Source organism: Malus sylvestris, chromosome 4, assembly GCF_916048215.2.
Source record: "Malus sylvestris chromosome 4, drMalSylv7.2, whole genome shotgun sequence".
Lineage (NCBI taxonomy): Eukaryota > Viridiplantae > Streptophyta > Magnoliopsida > Rosales > Rosaceae > Malus > Malus sylvestris.
Window position 1 is genome coordinate 18,442,869 of NC_062263.1, and position 14,630 is coordinate 18,457,498.

Sequence of the window (14,630 nt, forward strand, 5' to 3'; positions counted from 1 at the left end):
TCTTTAATTGTATAAAACACAAGTTTATTTATTTAAAAATTCTAATTTAAGTACTTAGATAAATTTCTATTATTTTTGTTAAATTAATTTATATTTAGTCGAATTAATTAATTTTGTCACTTGAATTGTTATGAGAAAATGAAAATGAATAATATTTATTAGCATTTATGTTAAATTAACAATATTAAATATAACATAAACTTATAATATTTAGTAATATAAGAATATATTATGTTAAATTAATTTGTTTTGTACTGTAATTGTTATTTTAATTTGTTGTTATTTTAATTTGTTTTTGCTATTATTTTGATAACTTTTGGTTGGTATTTATTAGAATGGATTAGATGAGCATAATTTTGATAAATTTTTGTTGTTATTTTAATTTGTTTTTACTATAATAGGTGTTGAAAATTAAAAGATTGCAATTGTGATAGAGTTCGAGGGTTGAAAGATAGAAATTGAAAATTCTAATAGTTATGCCTACATGATAGGGATTGAAAGATTGTAGGCATCTTAGTGTGAATGTACTATTTTTCCCTCGTAAAGTGGTAAAGCATGGACAAGAGTTGGTTGACGATACCTCGAAATTTTGAAGCATATACAACTAGAATTAATTTGATTTTGGATCAAGCAGTTGCAAATGGTGTTGGACCTGATAAGTTTAGATGTCCTTGCAAAAGATGTTGTAATCGATATACTTTTGTTAGGAACACTATTGTTGAACATCTCATATTGTATGATGTGGATAAAGATTAGAAAAACGTTTGGTAGCGACATCATGGCGAGCAAAACATTGGAGAGCAAAATATGGCAATTGGAGAAGAAGAAACAGGAGATGAGGTGATTGGCATGTATGATTTTCTTAATGATGTATTTGTCCAACCATTAACAGAAGAAGGTGTTGGGCCATCTACTGAACCCCCATTGGGGAAGGGCGTCCATAAGAGGTGGAGACTTTTTTTAGGTTGCTTGAAGAGGCAGATCAAGATTTGTGGCCAGGTTGTAAGCAGTTTAAAAAATTGGAAGCAGTTGTAAGACTGTATCAGATTAAGTGTTTAGCGGGAATGCCAAATGAGATCTTCACCACTTTACTGGAGTTAATTAAAAGAATGTTGCATGCAGGGGATTGTTTGCCTGAAACCTGTTACAAGGCAAAAAAACTTATAAATGACTTGGGTCTGTCGTATGTGAAAATTGATGCATGTCCCAATGATTGCATGATCTATTAGAAAGATACTTCGGATTTGACCGTGTGCTCAGTTTATGGTAAATCAAGATATAAAATTACCAACGCAGATGATAGCTCAAGAAAAAATATTGCAGCTAAGGTTATGTGGTATTTTCCTTTAAAACCACGATTGCAACGATTTTTTATGTCGAAGCATATGGCTGAACATATGAGGTGGTACGCAACTGAATGTCCTAAAGATGAGTTTATGAGACATCATTCAGATTCTCCAGCATGGAAGCATTTGGATAATATATATCCGGATTTTGCGTCAGAAATTCGAAATGTCCGACTGGGGTTAGCCAGTGATAGATTTAATCCTTTTGGGAAAATGAGGAATGACCATAGCACATGGCCTGTGGTGCTTTCTGTTTACAATATGTCGCTTTGGATGTGTATGAAGCAGCCAAATTTGTTGTTGTCTCTGTTAATACCAGGACCACGCAGTCCTGGTAAAGAGATTGATGTATACATGCATCCATTGATTGACGAGTTGAATGAATTGTGGGAGGTGGGCACTCCTACTTATGATGCGTATTCCAACCAAAGTTTTACAATGAAGGTTGCTGTCTTATGGACTATAAGTGATTTTCCGGCTTATGGAATGTTATTAGGATGAAGTACACATGGCTATAAAGCATGTCCACATTGCATGCATGATAAAGAATCTATTTACTTGCCGGCGAGTCATAAGATTTGTTATATGGGGCATCAACGCTTTCTTGAAGATAATCATAGGTTTCGAAGGCAAACCATAGCTTTTAATGGTCGCCAAGAGCATCGTAGTGCACCAAGGCAGTGGACTGGTTTACAATGTCTCGAAGAACTTTCTACATTAAGATTTAATTTTGGAAAACCAAACAAAGATGCTTCAGTTGGGCAACGCAGAAGAAGAACTTCAAGCAGTACAAGTAGTAACAGTCAGTGGAAGAAGAAATCTATTTTTTATGAACTACCTTATTGGAGGCATCTGTTGATTAGACATAATCTTGATGTTATGCATATCGAGAAGAATATATGTGACAGTGTGGTGGGAACATTGCTAGTTATAGAAAAGTCTAAAGATGGATTAGCAGTACGTGCAGATCTTGAATTCTTGAACATAAGACGTAGTCAACACCCACGTAGAAAAGGAAATAAAACATTTCGACCTCCAACATTGTTCACGTTGAACAGAGAAGAAAAAACTGCGTTTTGCAAAGTGTTGTCTACTGTTCGAGTCCCCAATGGATATTCATCAAATTTGTCACGATGTGTACATGTGAATGAACAAAAAATACATGGGTTGAAAGGTCATGATTGCCATGTTTTAATGCAACAGTTACTCCCGCTTGCAATACGCCCGGTTTTGCCAAAAGCTGTTACTATGGTATTATTAGAGTTGAGTGCAATTTTCAGACAGTTGTGTAGTAAGAAGGAGTCTAAAGAAGGATTCAAGCAACTGAATTCAAGAATTTCCTTAACATTATGTCAACTTGAAAAAATATTCCCTCCTGCATTTTTTGATATAATGATGCACCTCTCAATTCACTTGGCAGATGAAGCGGCTATTGCAGGGCCTGTTCCATATAGATTGATGTATCCAATTGAACGGTAATGAATAAATTTTTATAAATTTTTACAATTATAGTAACTTTAATTAATAATTATAATGATTTGTATTTCGTTTTATAATTATAGGTATTTGCAAACACTGAAGCGCTATGTTCGTAATAAGGGTCGTCCTGAAGGTTCTATTGCTGAAGCATATTTGGTGGATGAGTGCTTGTCCTTCTGTTCCATGTATCTTAGAGATGTTGAGTCTCGTCGTACCCATAGAGGCCGAAATGAAGATGGTATTGGACGTGGAGTATCTGGTGGGTTATCAATTTTTTACTCGAAAGGATGTTATATGGGTTCAGGAGAAAATGTGGAGCTCGATCTAAATGTTTTTTATCAGTGCCATAAATACATTCTCAATAATTGTGATGAAGTTAGCCCATTTCGAAGGTAAGAACGTTTAATCATACATCTTAATGTTTTATTGGTTTTCTTAACTTTGAAAAATTAATTATCTAAATTTGGATATAATTGTCTAGGCAACATGAGGAATTCTTGAAAACTAAACATCGTCGAGAAAGGTTAACTATGCAACAAATTAACGAGCTAAGCAAGAAAGAATTTCTATAATGGTTCAAGCAACATGTGAGTTGATATAACAATCACATTATTTATTTATTCTTTTGCATTTTAATTATAACGTGTTTATAGTTATTATGTCAATTTTTATCTTCATACTTATTACAGATGAATTCAAGATGTCAAGCTAATGACACGTTGATATCTCAAGACTTGCATTAGCTAGCTAATTATCCAAGTAGGGTTGTGAGTAGATATAAAAGTGACATTGTTCATGGTTTTAGATTTCGTATGAAATATGTGGATGATAAGCATAAGAATCAAAATTGTGGTGTCTTTGTACCTGCAAATATTCCTAGAGCACTTGGGCAAGTGAATTGTTATGGCAAAGTTGTAGAGATGTTCGAAGTTAAATATTGTGGTCCTACTGAGGCAGGAGATAGGGGTCAAGCTGTGATGTTATTTAAGTGCGAATGGGTTAATAGTGAAAGTCCACGAGGAATGAAAACCGATCAATATGGATTTACTATGGTGAATTTCAATCAATTGGGATTTAAAGAGGATCCTTTCATATTAGCATCACAAGCATTACAAACATTTTACGTGGAGGACACAATTGAAAAAGATTGGCACGTGGTTGTTCGAACCCAGTCGAGGGATTTGTTTGACGTATTGGAGGATAGTGATGCAATTGATGATTATTCCATACCTAACTTGGATGATCGAATTCTTGATAATGAAAATTTCCATACAAGGGTTGGCGTGGAAGAGACTCCTTTTCTTGAATCATTACCGTTGCCTACCGAACTCTTTAATCAAGTCAATGCCGACGACGAGCTAACGGATGACGGGAAAAAGTATATCAATTATTTTTTGTTTTAATTAGACCATGTTTCAATTAGTGTTTGATGATATTTTATCGTAAAATTAGATTTCTGTTTTTTATTAAATATTATTTATAAGTTAAATTTTATGTTAAAATATTATATGAGATAACATAACAACTTATTTTTTAAAGATGGGTTAAACGTTTATTTTTTTTTTTGGCTTGCTTCCGGTCGCTTTTATCCGACGGCATATGTCATATGCGTCGGTTTAGTTTAAATATTGTGGGCGGGAATTTTCTCGGTTTTTTGGCACAAGGAAATGGTGTGGAAAAGTTGTTTCAGTCATGTCAACATTTGCGTCGGTTTTAACCAACGCAATCCCTTACTCATCCGACACAAAGATCTCTTATTCTGACGCAAAGCTCTCTTATTCCAACGCAACCTTTGTAATTTCGAGGCCACTGATACGACAGTCAATGTGTCAGAGTGACGTCGGTTTAAACTGACGCAATGTCACCCTATTTCGACGCCACTGGCGTTTAGTCAAAAGCCTGTCAGGCTTTTAAGTGAACCTATGTCAGGCTAGGTGTAGCTAGTCCATGTCAGGAATTATGTCGGTTTGAACCGACGCAATGTATAAATATTTCGACGCAAAGTCTAAAAGTCTCGGTTTGTCAGTGGTAGTGTCGGTTTGAACCGACGCAATGTATAAATATTTCGACGCAAAGTCCAAAAGTCTCAGTTTGTCAGTGGTAGTGTCGGTTTGGACCGACGTAATATCTTCATAATTCGACGCTGAACTTGTATCCATATTTAAGCCCCTTCTTTCCCATTATTCCGTGCTTCCATTTCTCTCTTTCATTTCTTTCTCTCGTTTACTTTCTCCCCTTCTCCCATTTCTCTTTCCCTCATTTCAGCCATATTCATTCCACTAACTTTTGCTATGGATAATTCTTGTCAAGAACAACGTTCTGAGGAACTTCATTTGGAAGAGGAGTTCGAGGCTGGTTCGTTTTTTAAACATTATAATTTCAGTTTTTGTTTTGTGTTTAAACTGAAAATCTACGTTTGTTTCCTTGTTTTTAATTGCTTTTTTTTTGTTATAATAAGGAACATCTCAACGGACGCGGGGACCCTCAATTCCTAAATGGACGAAACAACTTTGTTCGTTTGATTCGTCTGGAAAATGCATTAGTGATAATTCTAGTGCATTTTCAAGACTTGTAGCAGTGGAGGTACAAGACAACAGAAATTTCCCGTTGGAGAGGGATTGGCGTAAGATTAAGGAAGAAGTTAAGGAAGTTTTGTGGAATAGAATAAAGGTATATATATATATTTTTTTTTCCTTGAAAATAGAAGGAAAAGGCGATAAATGTAATAATAATTGATTGGCTTGATTATTTTTTTATGGGTGCAGGGAAATATTTTTTTTGAAGATGCTGATATTGTGAAAATGCCTATAATTCGTCATATGACGCTTAAGGTTGCTGAGCATGCGCATAAAGACTATAGAAATAAGTTAAAAAAAGAGCATTATTCTAAAAGAGCAGAAGAGGAGCTCAGCCACCCTCCTCCTGAAGTGAATCCTACACAGTGGGCTGCATTGGTGGCATACTGGAATAAGGAAAACAACTAGGGTAATTGTTATATGATTTATTTCGTTTTAACTGTAAATTTGCCTAAAAAATTTCCTTTTTTTGTCAGGAGGTTGCTGAAAAAAATAAGATTAATCGGAAAAAGAAAACAATGAACCATACTATAGGGACAAAATCTTTTGCAAGAAAACGGCAAGAATTTGTAAGGATTGTTCACTTTAAATATATGTTATTAATTTTAAATAATACATAGTTATAAATTTTATTTTTAGTATGAGGTGTGCTTAAAATTGTTTGTATGAAACTTTATTTTTCATAAAGCAGAACCAGCATGGGAAAGAGGTAGATCCAGTAACCTTTTTCCGTGAATGTCATACACGAAAGGATAAAAGTTGGATTGATGAAACGTCGGAGCGTACAGCGGTAATTGATTTTTTCGTGTTTGTCCTTTGTTGTTATTAATTTTTAATATCTATAACTTATTTTTCTATTTTACTATTGTTTGATTTTTTTTTAATTGTAATGCAAGACAACAATGGAGGGCAATTTGCAAAATTTGATTGAGTCGGGCCAAGAGGATAATGAAGAACTTAGGACCCGTGTTTATGTTGATACAATGGGTCCTGAGACTCATAACAGAGTCAGAGGGTATGGTCATGAGGTGACTCCTGATATGGTGTCCTATGCATGTTCTTCATCTTCTACATCAAATTCCTCCAAAAGGTCATCTAATAGTGCAATGGCATTGCTGATGACTGAAAATAATGTGTTGAGAATGAGAGAAGAAAATACTAATAAACGGCTTTTGGACCTAGAAGGCAAGTTTGAACATAGTAATCAGTTGCTTGCTATGTTTCTCCAAAAATTTCAGCCTCAACCATCGTATAGCTCGGGAACCCAACAATCAGGCCAGGGTCAGCCTCCTCAACAGTCAGGCCAGAGTCAGCCTCCTCAACAGTCGGGCCATAATCAGCCTCCCCCTGCATATCCATATGCTGGCCATAATCAGCAACCTTCATATCATATGTATCCGATGCCTACACCCATGTCATACATGCATCAGCCGCCCATGCCATATATGCAGCATCTTCCCATGTCATACATGCAGCAGCCTCCGCATTATCAAACGCCAGTATATCGACCTGAGATGGCTGCTCCTGCTGTATTTTGTCCTGAAGTTCCAGTTGGGGGGTTTTCTGGAATGCTTGCTGGTGGTGGATTTGATGTGGACTTCACAAGGTATTTAGGAGCAGATGGAGGATCTCAAGGAGGAGAATGAGGATCTCAAGGAGGAGAAGGATCTGGGCCACATTCAGGCTTAGGTTCAGTTGAGTAGTTTATTTGGTTCGCTTTCTTGGCGGATAAATATGACACATTTGTTCTCTATTTTTGTTTTTGTATGTTATGTTTGTAATGTCGGATTTAGTGTTTGTTGTGACGGATGAGTTTTTGTATATTATGTGGAACATTTGACGTATAATATTTGTATATTGTGGCACTATATGTCTTGTTAATTTTTTTTATTAATGTTTGTTTTGGTCAAAACTTGAAATTTATTAATTTGGTTACAATTTTTTTTAGTACCAATTAATTGAAAATGATGCAGATTTACATTTTTTTATTAATATTAACAAGGGTAGTGTCGGTTAAGACCGTTATTAGTTTGAATATTTTATTTATGTAATGGTTTTCTTACGTCGGTTTAGGAATATTTTATTTATTTAAATTTATTACAATGTTGGTTAGAACCGACAGTATGGTTGATATATATTATAATTAAATTGCTAACTTTGAATATTTTATTTATTTAATTGTTATCTACCGTCGGTTTAGTATATTTTATTTATTTAATTGTAACACAATGTCGGTTAGAATCGACAGTAGGGTGGCTATATATTATAATTAAATTGCTAAATTTGAATATTTTATTTATTTAATGGTTATATAACGTCGGTTTAGGTATATTTTATTTATATAATTTTATGGGAATGTTGGTTAGAACCGACAGTGAGGTGGATATATTATAATTAATGTTCAAATGTACGTCGCTTTAAAGCGACGCTAATGTCAGTGTCGCTTTTAAACGACGATGCATAGTGGCAGATTAAGCAATCAAACCGACACTGAGGGCCTTTCGTGACGCAAGCATTAGTGTCGCTATTGAAATGCGACATTGCATTGTTTTATGTCGAATTTTTGCCAAATTTCCGACAGAAATTAGATTTATTGTCGGTTTTTGGTTCGCCGATGATAGCCTATATTGTAGTAGTGCGAATGTGTCACCCGTATTCCATGTGGTGATGACCATATGTTATTTAGATATTTGGCATGGTGCTATATCCCTTGTGTGGACCCCCTCCGCTTTATGGCCTAGTGTCACGGGCCATGTGTTAAAAACAAAGAAAATGCCCAAGACATCATATATCTAAAGCCCATGAAGCCATGTCTTCATGGAAGCTTCTGGAACGTCCCGGAGAAATCAAGAACGTGGCGGAGCATTCAAGATAATCTAGGGCATTCCGGAACATTCCACACAAGTGTACATATTTAAGCCTCACCTAGAATAATCTAGATTAGGCAAGTTGTATCTAGAACTATGCTAGATATTTTTGGATGTAAGTAGAGAATCCTAGAACCCTTCATTGAGGAGGTGACTTAGGCCTATAAATAGGAGGTAAGGCCATTTGGCCAAACCATCCCAAGAATTGTAAGCAATTGTAAAGTTCTCTTAACTTTCAATACAAAGCTTCCTTTCTCCCATCTGCTAAGTGATCTTAGCATTCTCCAAGCTATCTTAGCTTTCTTTGTGATTCGATCCGGGGAAGCGAGGCTTCGAAGGCTTACTTAGCTTGTTCATCGAGGTATTCAAGTCTAAGTGCCGCACGGGCGGAAGGCTTAAAGAGTCATCCCGTGACAGCTGGTATCAGAGCCAAGCTCGTGAATCACTTGAAGGAAAGTAGGATATGGCAAGTGGAGAGATGGTGTCTGGAGTCTCCGATCTAAGGGAGCGTACTGCCGAGGTCCAAGATGTTGCCAAGAGCAAGCCAAAGTTAAAGGACTTGCAAGCATCGATGGAGACCATGGAGGAGCGACTCGAGAAGGTGGAACGAACCATACTCGAGTTCGATACTCGACTTGATGAGGACGTTGTCGACAAGGAGGAAATCCAAACCATGGTGGACAATGGTAAGGATGAACTGCGTGGCTTGGTGGAAGGGCTACGAGATGAGCTCCTTGGCGCTCTCAACACCATGGCAGACAAGATGCGGAGGGAAGTCCAGGTTCACCTTGACAACATAGAGGCAAGGTTTGTGGCGCTTGAAGAAGAGATAAAGGACACAAGGGAACTTAAGGGAGATGTGGCGTTTTGTAAAGAAGCAGTCGTGAAGCAATTCGTGCAAGGGCCGAGGGAAATCAAGGCGTTGGACTCCAAGGTAATCGACTCCTTTAAACCCAAATCCTATAATGGGAAGAGGGAAGCAAAGGAGCTCGACACATTCGTGTGGAACGTGGAGCGATACTTCAAGTACCTGAAGCTTGAAGATGACGAGTCCAAAATCTCAACGACAACCATGTTCTTAGCTGACAATGCCCTTATGTGGTGGCGTCGTCGGAGCATGGAGATTGAACAAGGTACGTTCTCTCTCACCACTTGGGATGAATTTAAGAAAGATCTTATGTTGCACTTCTATCCCCAAAATGCCAAGTACGAAGCCAAGGAGAAACTAAGGTGGCTCAAGCAAACGGGGAGCGTCAAAGACTATGTCAACGCCTTCGTGAGCTTGTTATTCGAGGTGCCCAACATGTTAGAGGAAGACAAGCTCATGTACTTCATGAGTGGACTGCAAAATTGGGCAAAACTCGAACTACAAAGGAGACACGTGCAAACATTGTCTGATGCCATTGCCGCTGCTGAATCCTTGATTGAGTTTAAATCAAGCCACCAAGGTGATTCCAAGTCCACGGGGAAGAGGGGTAACCATGAGAGAAGTGGGGGAGAACATAAGCCGAAGGACAAGGCCGAGACAAGCAAACCGAAGGAGAAGAAAGCCGATAAGCATGACAAAGGCAAGGGTAAGTCTTGGTAACCCACTTGTTACCTATGCGACGGCCCTCACATGATGCGAGATTGCCCACAAAAGAAGGCCCTTAAGGCCATGGCTTTCAAGGAGGACAAGGCCGAAGAGAGTAACGATGCAACGATGGGATGCATCCGTCTACTGAATGCCATCCAGACAACCCTCCCACAACCTAAGGCTCAAGTTGGGGGAGGATCATTGTTCGTCGACGTCAAGACTGGTGACAAGACGACGCGTGTGTTGGTGGACACGGGAGCAACACACAACTTCATGACGTCGGAGGAAGCCACAAGGCTTGGCCTCCGAGTCACAAAGGAGCCTGGTAGCGTGAAGACGGTAAATTCCGCCGCCACCCCCATTGTTGGAGTTGCGCGTAATGTGCACGTAGACATTGGCACATGGAAGGGAACGATCGACTTCACCGTAGTCAAGATGGACGACTATGGCGTAGTCATTGGGTTAGAGTTCATGGACAAGGTACGAGCCTTTCCCATTCCCTTCTACAATATCTTCTGTATCCTAGCCGACGGGAGACAACCTTGCCTGGTGCCATTGGAAAGGCAAGCCAAGAAGTGTACCCAACACTTGTCGGCAATTCAATTTGCCAAATCTTGGAAGAAAGGCGAGGCCACATTTCTTGCAACCCTAATGTTGAATGAAGGGGAAGAGAAGTACGGGCCTTTGCCGAAACAAGTGGAAGACGTCCTTGCGGAGTTTGCGGACGTGATGCCTAAGGAACTGCCAAAGAAGTTACCACCAAGGAGAGAGGTCGACCATGCGATTGAGTTGGAGCCTGGTGCTAAGCCTCCCTCCAAATCACCTTATAGGATGTCGCCACCCGAGTTGGAGGAATTGAGGAAGCAACTCAACGAGCTACTTGATGCTGGCTACATCCAAACCTCCAAGTCCCCATATGGTGCACCCGTCCTGTTCCAACGCAAGAAAGAAGGTAGCCTAAGGTTGTGCATCGACTATAGAGCATTGAACAAGATTACCATCAAGAACAAGTACCCACTTCCGTTGATCGCCGACTTATTCGATCAACTTGGTGAAGCAAGGTACTTCACAAAGTTAGATCTTCGATCGCTACCAAGTGAGGATAGCCCCTGGAGACGAATCGAAGACGGCGATGGTGACCAGATATGGAGCGTTCGAGTATAAAGTCATGCCATTTGGTCTGACCAATGCCCCCGCAACATTCTGCACATTGATGAACAAGGTATTCCATCCTTATCTTGACAAGTTTGTCGTGGTTTACATTGATGATATCGTTGTCTATAGCAAGACATTGGAGGAGCACGTCAAGCACTTGCGCATAGTGTTCAAGACCCTTCGGGAGCATGAACTCTATGTCAAGAAGGAGAAATGCTCCTTTGCCACAAAAGAAGTAGAATTTCTCGGCCACAAGATAAAGGAGGGGAAACTTATGATGGAAAAGGGCAAGATCAAGGCCATTCAAGAGTGGGAACCGCCGACCAAGGTACCAACACTACGATCCTTTTTGGGGCTAGCCAACTACTATCGGAGATTCATAAAAGGGTATTCAGCTATAGCGGCACCCTTAACAGACCTTCTTAAGAAAAACAAGGCATGGGAATGGACGGACCGGTGTCAAGAGGCCTTTGAGAGGTTGAAGAAGGCCCTAATGGAGGAGCCTGTACTAAGGTTGCCCGACCTTAGTAAGCCATTCGAGTTGCACACTGATGCTTCCGACTTTGCCATAGGAGGAGTGTTGATGCAAGAGGGACATCCGATAGCCTATGAAAGTCGCAAGCTAAACAATGCCGAGAAGAGGTACACGACCCATGAAAAGGAGATGACCGCCATCGTCCATTGCCTTAGAGTTTGGAGGCATTACTTGCTTGGTACCCCATTCATCATCAAGACGGACAACGTTGCCACTAGCTACTTTCAAACCCAACAAAAGCTCACACCTAAGCAAGCAAGGTGGCAAGAGTTCTTAGCGGAGTTTGATTACAAGCTAGAGTACAAGCAAGGAAAGGAGAACGTGGTGGCCGATGCTCTAAGTAGACGAGTAGAGTTAATGGCTACGGTACTCAAGCCGCAAAGCCATCTCTTGGGCCGTGTCCGAGAAGGTTTATCACATGACGTCCAAGCCAAGAACATTGTGGAGTTTGTCAAGGATGGGAAGACAAGAAGGTTTTGGCTTGAGGACGGCTTGCTATACACCAAGGGCAAGCGGATCTATGTCCCAAAGTGGGGAAGCTTAAGGAAAGAAATCCTTAAGGAGTGCCATGACTCAATGTGGGCAGGACATCCTGGTACTCACCGCACGTTGGCTTTGGTGAGCGATGCTTATTATTGGCCACAAATGCGGGATGATGTAGATTCATACGTGAAGACTTGTCTTGTGTGCCAACAAGACAAAGTGGAACAAAGGCAACCGGGAGGACTGTTGGAACCACTTCCCACCCCATCAAGACCATGGGAGTGTTTGACCATGGATTTCATCACACATTTGCCCAAGTCTGATGGATGTGGATCTATCTTCGTCGTGGTCGATAGATTCACCAAGTATGCCACTTTCATACCCGCACCTGTGGAGTGCACAGCCGAAGTAGCTGCACGCTTGTTTCTAAAGCACGTGGTGAAGTATTGGGGTGTTCCGAGGAGCATAGTCAGCGATCGAGATGCTCGCTTCACGGGTAGATTTTGGAAGGAGCTCTTCAAGCTACTTGGCTCAAAGTTAGACTTCTCCACAGCTTTTCATCCCCAAACTGATGGACAAACGGAGCGGGTTAATGCATTGTTGGAGACTTATTTGCGGCACTATGTTAGTGCCAATCAACGAGATTGGGCTAAGTTACTTGATGTTGCCCAATTCTCTTATAACTTGCAACGTTCGGAGTCGACAGGGAAAAGTCCGTTCGAGTTGGCTATAGGGCAACAACCCTTGACCCCGAACACGGTCGTGACTGGCTACACGGGGAATAGTCCAGCCGCTTTCAAAACCGCTAAGGAGTGGCAATTAGCCCACGAACTTGCTCGAGCCCATTTGGAGAAGGCTTCAAAGAAGATGAAGAAATGGGCGGATCGTAAACGAAGGAATGTGGAGTTCCAAACTGGCGACCAAGTCTTTGTGAAGCTCAATGCGTCTCAGCACAAGAGTACTCGTGGCTTGCATAAGAGCTTGTTGCGGAAATATGAGGGACCATTCCCTATCATCAAGAAGGTTGGCAAAGCCGCGTATGTTGTAGAACTCCCACCCCGCCTCAAGTTTCACCCGGTGTTCCATGTGAGCAACTTGAAGCCTTATCATGCAGACGATGAGGAACCAAGTCGAGGTGAGTCTCATCGAGCACCCCCTTTGATGACGGAGGCATTTGACAAAGAAGTGGAGAGCATTGAAGCCAAGCGTGTCGTGGTGCGACCAAGACAACCAAAGCATGTGGAGTACTTTGTCAAATGGAAGGGGCTACCATACTCCGAAGCAACATGGGAGAAGGAGACGTCCTTATGGCAATATAAGGACTTGATTCAGACATTCGAGAGGCAAGAGTCGACGAGGACGTCGACGGCTTAAGTGGGGGAGGATGTCACGGGCCATGTGTTAAAAACAAAGAAAATGCCCAAGACATCATATATCTAAAGCCCATGAAGCCATGTCTTCATGGAAGCTTCTGGAACGTCCCGGAGAAATCAAGAACGTGGCGGAGCATTCAAGATAATCTAGGGCATTCCGGAACATTCCACACAAGTGTACATATTTAAGCCTCACCTAGAATAATCTAGATTAGGCAAGTTGTATCTAGAACTATGCTAGATATTTTTGGATGTAAGTAGAGAATTCTAGAACCCTTCATTGAGGAGGTGACTTAGGCCTATAAATAGGAGGTAAGGCCATTTGGCCAAACCATCCCAAGAATTGTAAGCAATTGTAAAGTTCTCTTAACTTTCAATACAAAGCTTCCTTTCTCCCATCTTCTAAGTGATCTTAGCATTCTCCAAGCTATCTTAGCTTTCTTTGTGATTCGATCCGGGGAAGCGAGGCTTCGAAGGCTTACTTAGCTTGTTCATCGAGGTATTCAAGTCTAAGTGCCGCACGGGCGGAAGGCTTAAAGAGTCATCCCGTGACACTAGGTAGTTATTATATTTTATTTGGTCATTAGGCAATGTTGGTATACTGTGACGTTTGGGTAATCGCATGCCATTGGTTTTAACTTATAGATCGAGCATGCTCATGATTTGAGATTTTAATCAAATGTTATATGATATATATATATATATATATTTGGACTTAAAACAAAAAAAGGGCGAACCTTAAGGGAGAGCAATGTCGTATGTGCTGCTCACTTTTATTACTGTATATTTTTATGTGCATGTGATCTCAAGAAGATAGTGCGTGAGATAACATGGCAGTGACGATTAAATTATTTGTTATTCTCAGGTCCTATATTGGTGATGTGATTATCATGTTAATAGTTGGATTGTTTTTGCAAGCTGAATTGCCCCCACATCTTGATGTAACATGCTTAGGCTTTGAGGGAACACTAGATTGAGAAATGTAAATTGGTTCCCTCAATGGTAATTGAATATCTTTTATGTTAGGGTCATTTGGATTTATGTCACTATGTTGGTCACTATAGGCATTATAGGCCACACCAAACGTTGATTGCTTCATCTCGTGGTACTTGTGGAACCATAGAACGTGCCTTTCGATGATGGGTAATGATAACCGTATTCAACTGATGGTATGACATATTTTCTTTTGGGGTTGTGAGATGCCGAACTATTATATGGACGCAATAGTAAGTGTTTACTG

The 14,630-nt window shown here is 40.2% G+C and overlaps 2 protein-coding genes across 2 annotated transcripts; both read left to right on the forward strand.

Annotated features, from left to right (window-relative positions):
- Nucleotides 1-1,931: 1,931 nt before the first annotated feature.
- Nucleotides 1,932-4,228, forward strand: LOC126618165 (uncharacterized). Its single transcript, XM_050286251.1, has 3 exons — nt 1,932-2,821; nt 2,909-3,217; nt 3,631-4,228. The coding sequence occupies exons 1-3, from the start codon at nt 1,932-1,934 to the stop codon at nt 4,226-4,228; spliced, it is 1,797 nt and encodes a 598-aa protein (XP_050142208.1).
- Nucleotides 4,229-5,116: 888 nt separating this feature from the next.
- On the forward strand, nt 5,117-7,257 carry LOC126618166 (uncharacterized). Its single transcript, XM_050286252.1, has 6 exons — nt 5,117-5,180; nt 5,284-5,495; nt 5,591-5,779; nt 5,878-5,970; nt 6,093-6,191; nt 6,298-7,257. Exons 1-6 carry the CDS (start codon nt 5,117-5,119, stop codon nt 7,045-7,047), a joined length of 1,407 nt encoding a protein of 468 aa, XP_050142209.1. The 3' UTR covers nt 7,048-7,257.
- Nucleotides 7,258-14,630: the final 7,373 nt, after the last annotated feature.

Excerpts from the sequence above, each read along its gene's own strand:
- LOC126618165 (XM_050286251.1), top strand. The coding sequence starts at position 1,932 with ATGGGGCATCAACGCTTTCTTGAAGATAATCATAGGTTTCGAAGGCAA. Across the intron at positions 2,822-2,908 it reads TTGATGTATCCAATTGAACG|GTATTTGCAAACACTGAAGC; the intron begins GTAATGAATAAA and ends TTATAATTATAG. Across the intron at positions 3,218-3,630 it reads GAAGTTAGCCCATTTCGAAG|ATTTCGTATGAAATATGTGG; the intron begins GTAAGAACGTTT and ends TCATGGTTTTAG.
- LOC126618166 (XM_050286252.1), top strand. The coding sequence starts at position 5,117 with ATGGATAATTCTTGTCAAGAACAACGTTCTGAGGAACTTCATTTGGAA. Across the intron at positions 5,496-5,590 it reads TTTTGTGGAATAGAATAAAG|GGAAATATTTTTTTTGAAGA; the intron begins GTATATATATAT and ends TTATGGGTGCAG. Across the intron at positions 6,192-6,297 it reads AAACGTCGGAGCGTACAGCG|ACAACAATGGAGGGCAATTT; the intron begins GTAATTGATTTT and ends TTGTAATGCAAG.